The following is a 12,269-nucleotide window of genomic DNA, read 5'->3' on the forward strand; positions in this document are numbered from 1 at the left end:
TTATATCAAATACGTTACGATTTTACATAGATTAGGCAGAGCCCTTGTGTGTTGTAATTGTGTATATGACGTATTATTACCTAGTAAAACAATAGAAGAGGGTTTAGGTACATTACATGATGTGTCAGAGATGGGGGTAAGGGTAAGGGACCCAGGCAGGCTTTTCCATTAATTTAAAAAAAAAATGTAACTTTCAGACTACGGAGATCGAGTATCTATGCCGAGTCATTAGCAATGGTCAAGATATGAAGACATCGTGCATTGCGAGGTTGACTCGCAAGGGTGTGCATTTCAATGGCGGCGATTTTGCATTTGTGCCAAGCTGTTGGTAAGCTAGACTCCTGTATGCGCGGACCATATGTGGTTTTAGCGACGTTGTCGCAGGACAGATATGAACTAAAATTAGTCGCTGGTTCTTATGGTAAAGCTGCCGCGGAATACATGTTGCCCTGGCGCAGGGAATGGACCCCTGATGTGTGCGCCGCATTCTTTGAGAGTAAGTAATTTTTACTTGCCTTTTCAAAACTTATGTATGTTGATAAATGTTTGTGAGAACTGTAATTTTATTAGGACTGCTTATCATGTAGGTAGTACCTATTTTGGTAAAGACCTGCGGGAGTCTTGTGTGATAGTAATGGAGTCGCTCTTACTATCAATAGCAATGGAGTCGCTCTTGCTTAGTGTGATGTACAGTAATGGAGTCGCTCTTACTGTTAAAGCAATGGAGTCGCTCTTGCTTAGTGTGATGTACAGTAATGGAGTCGCTCTTACTGTTAAAGCAATGGAGACGCTCTTGCTTAGTGTGATGTACAGTAATGGAGTCACTCTTACTGTTGATAGCAATGGAGACGCTCTTGCTATGTAAAAAAAAAATGAACTAATGTTAATTTAACGTGATAATAACAAAAATGATGTAATTTTTAGGTGGCGCTGATGATGACGATAGTCCTTCACCACAACCACCGCACGTGATACAAGAGTCATCAGCAGGTCAAGTTTCAACATGCCAACCTGCCTATCATCACACGGGCGAGGACGCACCGTCGTCAGGAGAGGCCGAATAAGCTGTAAAAAGTCAAGTGACGTGTAGCAGTGGGGTATACTGGACTAAACTGGTTTTCAGGCTATAAAAGCACGGCGCGCTGTATGGTCGGGTGCACTTCTTCGACGCTCGCACTAGATATAGGACGTTACTATTGTTGTTAAATTTGTGGTTAATTTCGTGTAATTTAATTTGGTTATTTTTAGTAATTTTATTTGTTAATTTCTAACTATATACATACAACTCTTAATTTTCATCTACCCTTTACAATCAACTTTATGTTGGTATGTACTTAAAAGGTAGGCTAGGCATTAAGGAGAAACGAAAGGGGGAGGCGCTAGCGGTTAGTTTGGACTTAGTAAGTCGTGTAGATTCGCAGAGCCCGCCAAACCCCAAATGTCAATTGTCAGCTCTAAGAAAATATGGTTGTGTCACCCGACGCAGCGGGTATGACACCCCACCATTGTATTCTATTCCTCACACACGGTAGTAAAAGCAAGCCGCCAGATGGCGCCAATTAGGTTCAAAGTTTAAATTGCAGTTATACAAAATATATATAAAAATTACATATAAAAAACACGTTACATTAAAAATTATTCAAAACACATAATTAATATTTTTGTTTAATTGTAAATAAACGATTTGAGTTTTTATTGTCTTGAAGTTTTGAAAGTTGATTGATTGTATAATTGTCTAGAAGAACGATAATAAAATCAAACCAAAAACTTATAATTTGATTGGCCCTAAAATATCGATATGAATAAATTAATTAAACCGGCGAGATGGCATGATTCCGTCATGATTGGTGTCACGGTCGTTAATATAAACAAAAACAAATTATTTGTGATAAACATTGTATAAATAATAATAGTAAATATACTACTATAGGATTCATTGAGTTTTTTAAGGAAAGGAACGATGCGGAAATATTAAGCTTAATTAAGTTATTATTTCATGGAAAGGGCTCCTAATGACAACGAATTCATATATAACATAACCTAACTGTATAGTTACAGATTAAATACCGCAATATAGTGATTGATTTTATATGTCAAGGTATTCATGTGTAATGTAGTTACTCGGGTATAGACTTGTAGCATTAAATTATTGCTAATTAGTCTGTAGGTATTTGAATAATTAAATGTTTATAATTTACTATTAACACAAAGTAGGTAAACGTTCCCAGTATATAAATTCTGACCATATAACATCTGTTGGTGAATTGAAATTCAGCCATCGACTTTTTCTCACATAAAAGAATATTATGAAAAAAAAAAGATGTGTTTTTATTTAAAAATCCAGTGCAGTTTACATATGTATGCTTCAGTTACTACTGTGTACAACATATTAAGTCTAACAATTTTGGTAAATAAAAATAAAACACAATGAAAAGAACAATACATAAACAATATACAAATATGGTTTATAATAATTATTAGTACTGTGAGTAGGTATTTTGTGAAGAGAAATTTTGGCCTGTGGCTTAAGCATGCGGCTTTCAACACTGAGGTCATGAGTTCACGGCGGTGAAATAATGGAGATTTTTCTATGTACACAATTAACACTCGTACGGTGGAGGAAAACATAATTTGTTAACAAGAATACCAATGACGGCTTTTGACGGTCATTAAAAACTAACCTTGCCTATCAAGGTTATATAATCACGAAACATATACAGAAATCTGAGGCCATTATAGAACTTAGTAACTTAGCGCCACTCAATTTTTTTTAGGTAGGTATTTTGCCACGACTAACTGTTGGATGAATTTCATCTAGCTAAGTACCCGATACAATTCTCTTAGTTCTTCGTGAGATATTCTTTAGCAGTGTCTGCAAAATGCGATAAATAATTAATAGATCAACTATTACCATTAAATTACTATCATAATTGCCGACGCACATGCACACCGGATTGGCGCCAGCAATCTAACTGCGCAGTTAAGGTAAAAATAAAAAGGTCGTATGTCAAATCGGACATACGACCTTAAACACAATATCTATATATCTATAACTGCCTCGAATTACAACGTAATTGATCTAACAATGGCCGTATCTTTCATGTTATATACTTATATTAATAGACACAGATATGATTTGAGATAATGGACCATAAATGAATATCTCTAAAAGCATCTACGTATTCTAAGTGAAATAAATTTCACAAGCCCCTTAGTTACGTGATAGCTTGTATTTAGAAAAAAAATTCGCGGTCGCTGATAATGTGAGTATTTGAATTCATCAACAATAGCTGACGAAAGCAAAACGCTACGTCGTTTTCGTTCGGAAGAACTTTCGACTAGACAGAAGTCATTGGACTTCTCTATTTAAAATCTTAGAATAACTTCTATGAAATTGTCATAAATAATAATGTGAACATTAACAGCATACAAAAACTATATATATAACTCACAATTTATCCTGAATTGTTATTCCGTGAAGGAATCCAAAATTCTACTCTAAATAACTTTCGACTCTAAATATTTTTCGAGAAATTGGAGCCTTATTTCCGTGTAGCTTTTTCAAATATTTCGTTGAAAAAATATGATATGGAAATTTTTATTAGTTTTTACAACAAACTCCCAAGCGAAAATAATGAATTATTACTAAATTCAAAACCCTCGTTGAAAGTAAATTAATCAATAAAGCTTTTTATAAATGTGACTAGTACTTAAATTATCTTAATCATTGGTATTGATTTCATCCAGTTCAAACAATTTGTATTCAGACTCAAAACTTAGCGATTAAAAAGAGTGGCCGCTGTACACCCTTGACTTCCGAACTGGTAGTAAATGTAAATTTACAATAATGTAATTTAATTTGACGTTCATAAGTGTACTTGTTTACCTACATGAATAAACATATTTTGAGTTTGCTTCAGATAATTATGTTTAACGCTACTATATGTACATATATTCACAGATTTTCATAAAACACTTAAATTCAAGGGTTTTATTAGATTCCAATTACGGAAGTTTATTTTGAGGTTATTCAGTCATTAGTAACTTATTAATATAAGCAAACAGGTCTTATCTCCACATCATAGTAACTACACGTTACTATGATGTGGAGTTAAGGTTAAGAAGTAGTGTTAAGTCAAACCGCGAAGTTGCTACACGCAATATGGAGTCCCTACAAACAACTCGCGCACTTTCGTTCATGCCAAATACTTTAAGTTTTGTACGTGAACAAGTCAATATAAATTCACCAGTACGTATCAATGAAGCCATCGATTTATTAATTCAATGGATTCAAAAACAAAACCATTTTATAAAGAAGGATTTCTGTAAGTATAATAATTTAATTTAAAAACCAGATTAGATGTATTTATATATGCAATATTACATTTAAAAATCTATTAGGACATTACTATTTTTAGACAGCTTTATAATTAATAAAACATATTTTATATAATTTAACAACAACTTTATAATTAATAAAACAAAATTAATTATATAAAATATGTAATTAAATTATATATAAATATATTTTAAGGAATGTATAATATTATACATGTTATGAAATAGCTGGGAACCCTGACACAAAATCCCAAAACCCAAATCGGAACCATTGTAATGCATATGTACTTCTGTTGAATAAACGCATTTTTATTATTATTTATTCTTTACCAGCACAGTAATCTGTGTAATTAAAAAAAACTGAGGAGTTTATTTTCTAAGAGTTGTATAATAAAAAGGGCTAACATAACATTTGACTATGTATAGTTTATTTTTCTATAATAAATGTGTGCCTCGTCCAAATCCGTAATAATTATTTTGAAATGAGTTGAGTTTTGACATTAAAAAAAAACAGAACATTTTAAATAGACAACAAAACTATACTTTATATACTCAAAAGGTACTACTAGGGCTTAAGTAAGCATCACACCATTGACTACATATTATTGTAGATATAGTCCAGTCATTATGGTAAGTTCACCTCGGAATTCGAGATACCCAGCTGTAAGTCTGTAAATAGTTGTATATTGACACCCTAAAAGTTGTCTCAAAACCTATATATGGTAGGGTGTAAGCAGCTATTAAATTTCAAGGTCAAAGGTCACAAAAATCGGTTTTTGCGCTTTTTTTGGAAATATCTCATTTTTGTGAACTTTGACCTAAAAAATTTAATAGTTGCTTACACCCTACCATATGTAGGTTTTGAGACAACTATTAGGGTGTCAATATACAACTATTTACTGACTTACAGCTGGGTATCTCAAATTCCGAGATTCTTACCTAATTTAAGCTTAAATGACTGGACTAATAGTAATAATAGCAGTTCAATAGTTTTAACCAACATATAACATTGAGAGCACAAGATATGAACCTTAAGAAAAATAAATTTTTATTTGTTATATATATATCTGTAGTAAATTTAAGGCTGCTATAGATATCTTTTGTAAATGACCAAATCATATAAAATACCTGATTCATGTAATGAATATAAAAATTGCAAATTCTAATAACCGGTTAATAAACAAATAACAACTCTTTCAAACACCGTAAAAACGTACAAATAAATGTTATATTTTTTGTTTAAGGTCATTAGTAGTATATACAATACACACTTCACTATAGTGAATAAGATTGCAATGGTACGAAATTATAATTATTATATTTTGCCTTCTGATACATTTCAGCCCGAGAATACCTAGAGAGGTGTGTTATCATAAGCAAAGGTTCGGTGGAAAGAGCAAAGAGAAAAATGGAGAAATCTTACACTTTCCGCACGCTTATACCAGAATTGTTACAATTTTCAAATCCCAGGGATATGATGAAGGAGTATGAAGGCTCGATGTAAGTAATAGATATGGATCCACACTCCATCTAATTCAGTTGTTGCCTTAGCCGTAATAGTTTCTACCGAAAGCAATCAGAACGCATTGATGAAGCTAGGTTTGTGTGTTCAAGCCTGTTCTTCTATTATATTATATTATATTATATTATATTATATTATATTATATTATATTATATTATATTATATTATATTATATTATATTATATTATATTATATTATATTATATTATATTATATTATATTATATTATATTATATTATATTATATTATATTATATTATATTATATTATATTATATTTTAAAGAGGGCAGTTATTTATTCTATGTTGGTCAGGAATAAATTTAAACACTTCTGGAGCGATTTCAAAACTTCCTTCAACATTACAATACTCTGAATACCTGTATTTATCTTTAAATAATTCTTTTAAATAACTATTCAACCTTGGCCAACAGTTATCGGCCTAAGCGGATATACTTACATATAAATAAATAAAAAATAAAAAAAGCCTTTTAATTCTTACAGCTTATAAAACAAGAAGTTGGATTTAGTTTACTTACATACAATTGTTAGTTTTGTTAGTACATAATTAAATTTGTATCCTAAATTCAATTGTGTACCTACTGACACATACAACAAAAATCCCATGAAATCTAGTTTTTAATAATTAACAGTTATTGTTATTTTTACCTTTTAATATAATTTTATTTACATTTTTATTAATTTTACTATATACCTTTACATAAGACTGCATTACGTACACTGGTAACTTTTTTTTTCTATTTGGCATTTATCACATTCCTTTTCTTTCTTTTGCGACTGAGGTGCAAACTAGCTGTCGTGGTCTCTGGTAGAATGACCAGCGCTGTGGAATGTTCTGCTCCTCAGCACAATGCTGAGGAGTCCAGGTCCAATTACAGCCACAGCACACACGAATCAAATGTATACATTTGAAACGAGCCAAATGGGAAAAGGATTTTTTTTATATTTTCTTTACTGTTTTTGGCATCTCATTTTATTTTTCTTTGATTATTGTTATTTTGTGTGGTTACGTGTGTTAAATGTTATGTTTGTCTGTCTGTATATATTGCGTTACAATTTTTTCAGTACAAATTTTGTTCTTCCCCAACTGACGGATAGACACGAACGCGTATACGTCATGAAAAATTGTGGCCAAAAATTTACAAGTTTTACTAATTACTACAAATTTTTACTTATGGTAAGTTTAGTTATATATTTATATATATTTCCGTTTCCGTCACCTTGTGATAGATAATATTATATCGTCTTCGTTTATTAATAATGCAATAAGCAATGGTTTAGTATTTTATTATATTATATTTTTTATTTTTTTATATCTTATTTTATTTCCTAATACTATATTAATAGCTATATAATTAAACTATAATAGCGAATAACATAATAATAATACACCTTATAATAGAAAAAATACACAGTTACTACTAAACAAAGACAATAATTGAAAAAAAAAATAAGAACCTTTTTTAACATAAACAAACCAAAGACATGAACGATTAAATATAAAGTAGGTATTTAAGTTGAAAACTGTTACACACACTATTTTATTAAATTGTTACATTTTATATAATATTGAAGTTAAAACTATATTATGTTGAATTAAAGCGTCTAATATATGCTTGGCTATTCATTTTATATATTGAAACCGTGAATTTCAAAGAGTCTTCAAATGCTTAATTAATGTGACGACATAAAGACGTTTTTGTACGGCAGGGGCAAATCGTATATTATGTTATATGAACTAGTATATTTTGATTCATTAAATAAAATGCTGAAAGTGAAAACATTCAGGGTCACATAAAACATACTAATTCAAAGTGTATCATGCGTTTACTAATTTCATTTTGCAGATGTGTGAGTATTTTCAAGCTAAAGATTACAACAACGGTGTGATTGGGGTGTTTGACTATATCGACACAAATGTATTAGAAGTAGTGAAAACTATAAACATAATGGAAATCCGACAGCTGATTACAATTGTCACGGTGTGTATCTTAAAATTATATAATCGATTCTTATATAATTGCTTGATATGATATTTCCTAGTTTAAGCAAAAAACTTTACAAATGCCGACTTAACTTTAATAAATTCTACTAAATAAAATATGTCTTTCATAAACACAATTAATTATTATTTAAAATTGTTGTCTCAGATACGTAAAACGTGGTTGGATATACGGTGCTTTATTTATAAACAAGTAGCTATAATAGTCTAGTAGTTGTCTCTTTTCAATATAGCGTTAACACAATTGACGATAAGAGACGAAAGACTACTACAGGTAAAACGTAATAATGATTTAGTTTTTAATAAATAAGCGTCCGCTCTTGCTTTAAAATATTATTGGTATTCTTTTTTTACAGGAAGGTTTCAGCCTTCGACTCAAAGGAGTACATTTCATGACAACATCGAAGGCTATAGACACATTAGTTTCTATACTCAAACAAGCCTTGAGCGAAAAACTGGCAAAGAGAATTCATGTACACAGGGATCACACATCTTTGAAAGAACATTTTTCATTGGAAATTTTGCCAATCGAGTACGGTGGCAAGGAAAAATCTATGTATAAATTACAGGGTGTGTATTTTGGATAGCTACAAGCGACGAAAAATAAACTAACTATTACATACTTATAATTAGCACTCAGGTTACCAAAGTATCAGTTTGTGTATGTAAAATTGTATTTTTAAAGCTCATAAAAACTAAGGACTCTTTTTTTATATTGCTCAACCTACACGGAATTTTTATTAGCCTTATAATTTATTCAAAGGTAATTTATGTATTGTGCGTAATGATACGTTGAAACGTAATCAGTCACATTCATGACTATTTTTTTACGATTTCTCCGTACGGAGTTTAATAGTAGTTATAATATATATAATGTAGTTATAATGGAGTTTATAAATAAATCCAATCTACAGAAATCCGCAAAATCAAATCTAGCAGATAATGTAAAAGCTAATTAATATAATTCAATGTCATTATTTATAATGAAATTAAATTCGGTTCCAATAATCTTTAAACAGTCTGAAAGAACGTATCAATGTGTTGACTTTATTTCAATGTTTTTTTTTGTCGATCGAATTAAAAGCATATTGTCTATAGTATAAATAAATACAATTACAAATAATACACCATCGGAGAATTTAAAATAAATAATCTTATAAAATAATACATGTTGCAAGACTTGTATTATTTTATGAGCTAAGCGTTGTTTTAATGAATTTATTAATTAGACATTTAGAACAATATATTTTCAACTACATACCTATGCAGTAAAATTTGTTATAGTCATAGGTGTAGTTTTGAAAATAAGAAAAGGACTTGCATATTAGAAACCCTCATCATTGTTTATTTTATATTGCGCGTTAAACACAAAACATTTAAAACCATGACACCATCACCTGACACACTCCGTATTTTGAACAACTTTTGGGTGTAATCTAATTCAGAAACAAGACTTGTTATTTTGACACACTGCATTAATAGTTGTTTTTCGTGCATCTTATTGTGTCTTATGTGGGGGGGGGGCCCCACTTACCAAATTAAAAAGGGCAAGAAACCGGAAAAGTAAGAACCAGGCTAACGCCACTTTTTTCACTAAGTACAAATGAGGACAAAATAAAATAAAATTTTTTAATGATTTAGTATTCCCAATCGTGACTTAATTAGTTTTGGCGGCTTACGAGTTCAGTTTTTATAAGCGCAATACTCATTGGCCGCTGTATAGCGTTAAGACATACTTATTTCTACAACTCATATACTTTAATTACACTGGCATGTCTGTCGCCACAGCGTATAAATACTTGTAAAAAGTTATAAAAAAAATTGTAGGTAAATCGGTAAAATTTACATCTCAATCAATTCCCCAAATCAAAATAAAATTAAATGCATATGTTACTTATAACATATACACCTATTTGTCTTATTATATAGTTATATATACGAGGAATAGTTATAAATATTCACAGATTAATTGGCACATCATACATAAATGCAATACGTTAATAGGTTTTTTAAATAACATAAATAAAATGATTTCAATTAGATTAACAGTTGATAAATTCAATTCAGTTGACAATTCAAGGAAAACTTGTTTATGGTGGACATTTAAAATGAAGGTTTACTTATATAGTTTTATTAACACATTCACATTATTACAACCACAAGTAGGCTCCTCTCTATCGCCAATTTTAAATAATAAAACAGATGCGACAATGCCGCATGGGGCATCAAACTGTATTATAATTTCTTGGAAAATTCCAGAAAAATAATTTTTGTTTTATTTCAGATGATTTAATAGATGAATTTGAATCGCCAGACTTCATGGCTCACTTGAAAGAGATGCAAACAGCCAAAACTGATGAGTCCAAACGACAAACAGATAAATACAACGAGGCTATAATTGGAATGCCCGGATCCTTTAGGACTCTAAGTGTCGATTAATTTAATATAGACCCTCTCATTATGGTTAATTATAATTATAGTGGTTAAGAATAATTATAAAAGGCTAAGGCCTCGACATGCAAGCAATTTTTTTATCTTTATAGGATTTTAATAGTTTTATATTTTCGTTTGTAATTTAGTTTGGTACCCTTAGATATTTCAATCAGTTGTACAAAGTATGAGAGATAATGTTACTGCTGCTGTGTTGAATTTTTAAATGAGTATAGGCACAGTTGACGCCAATTAACATAAGAGAAGACTCAAGCGCCTTAAGCTTTTTCATCTCTTAATAACATCAACGTGGTTGTTGCCTCATTAAAACAAGAAAAATAAATTGACATAAATATGTACTTGTATAATTTACGACTTTTATATTCCTCTAAGATTCCCCTTACGGAACATCAGAAAATATCGTGAAATATCAAAATACTTTTTGGAACCCGAGCCATTTGGTCATTAGTGAAACTTAGGGAAGGTTTTGTTAGGTTGGGACACTTCTGTCGCTATAGTTTCCTCGATCGATTATGCCGGTAATTTTCTTGCAGGTCAGCATTAAGTTCCTAGTTGACGAAGGTTTCGCAAGGTTATGTTCACTAGCCCATATTGTTCGTTCTGCATATCAATGATCATCGCCAACATTCTATGCGTAAATGCAAATTATACTTATACGTAACTATAAAGATATAAATAGAAATATTAGAATAATAATTATTAACACTGGTATTTTAATCTACTAACGACACAAAATTAAAGCTCGGTTTAATGTCGAATCCTTGAAATTTTGATTAACAATTATGTATAATGCATTAATCATATTAAGTCAAATTTAGATTGCAAACTACCCTTTTGAGAGGAAATATTTTCCTCTCAAAAGCTTTCAGCAATAATTAGATGGATGAAACAATGGACAGTTGAATACATACAATCTATTTAATGTTAAATATAACCTATTAAATAAGTGTGCAGTGTTGATCTAGTGGCATTAGCGTACGACTCTCATCCCTGTCCCAACTCTCATACCTACGGTTTGATTCTTCCGCTGACCACCAATGCACTGTCTGCCTGTCAGCTCATTTAACACTAGTATGATGAAAAGATCACATTATGTGTCAGAAACATGTCAGAAAGGAAACATTTAGACCCAAATTTCGACGTCATATGTCAGACACAAAAACATCTTGCCTTCAAGAAAAAAAATCAAACGATCACGAAGTAGATACCCGGAGCTAAAAGGAACATAACTGCAACCTGTTATTTTGTGAAATAATTAAATCATTATCATTTTGCCTAATTCGCTGTTATTCTGATGGTTTTTTTTCTGCTTTATGTACCAAAAATTCTTGGTAATTTAATTTTATTGTGTGTTTGTCTTATATTGTATATGCTTTTAATTGTACTGTAGTAAGTATGCATTTTTTAATTTCTATTATTTGCAAACATAACAAAAAAATTGTCATATATTTGACATAGAAGATTTTATAAATTAATCAGTAGATTTCGTAATAAGTATGATGTTGTAGACTTAATAAATAAAGAAAATAAAATAAGCGTTACTAACCTTACCCAAAGTAACGACGTTCGCTGGAAATAAAAAATATCTTGAATGTAGAAGTTTCTTAATTGTAAAATATTTGATTTAGTATTTAACGTATAATATATAGGATAGTAAATACGTTGACACTCACTTACATTCTCTTTTTATTATTAAATACATATATGTAGGTGTTTGTGAGATCACAAATTATGATTAGAAATTACTTTTAAGATTAATCTTAATTTAACTATAGTAGTTGTGCAAATAAAAACAAATATGTTAATAAATTTCATTATAGCTTTTGATAAGGAACAAATGTAATTAGCAATAATATACAATATTTTATTACAATTTTAGATTATATTGGGTAAGGATCTTTTAATAAAATTAATAAACAAAAACATACGACAAAAAAAT

At 30.3% G+C, this 12,269-nt stretch overlaps 1 protein-coding gene across 1 annotated transcript; it reads left to right on the plus strand.

The window, feature by feature from the left end:
- The first annotated feature begins 3,942 nt into the window (after positions 1–3,942).
- LOC123690677 (alpha-tocopherol transfer protein-like) lies at positions 3,943–10,705 on the plus strand. The gene is made up of 6 exons (XM_045634517.1): positions 3,943–4,325; positions 5,682–5,838; positions 6,943–7,054; positions 7,725–7,859; positions 8,236–8,449; positions 10,164–10,705. Exons 1-6 carry the CDS (start codon positions 4,163–4,165, stop codon positions 10,316–10,318), a joined length of 936 nt encoding a protein of 311 aa, XP_045490473.1. The 5' UTR covers positions 3,943–4,162; the 3' UTR covers positions 10,319–10,705.
- Positions 10,706–12,269: the final 1,564 nt, after the last annotated feature.

Source organism: Pieris rapae, chromosome 3, assembly GCF_905147795.1.
Source record: "Pieris rapae chromosome 3, ilPieRapa1.1, whole genome shotgun sequence".
NCBI lineage: Eukaryota > Metazoa > Arthropoda > Insecta > Lepidoptera > Pieridae > Pieris > Pieris rapae.

What these genes read in the sequence shown, in the direction of transcription:
- LOC123690677 (XM_045634517.1), top strand. Translation starts at nt 4,163, where the DNA reads ATGGAGTCCCTACAAACAACTCGCGCACTTTCGTTCATGCCAAATACT. An exon ending in TTTTATAAAGAAGGATTTCT is followed by an intron (nt 4,326 to 5,681) that starts GTAAGTATAATA and finishes GATACATTTCAG; the next exon opens with CCCGAGAATACCTAGAGAGG. An exon ending in ATCTATGTATAAATTACAGG is followed by an intron (nt 8,450 to 10,163) that starts GTGTGTATTTTG and finishes GTTTTATTTCAG; the next exon opens with ATGATTTAATAGATGAATTT.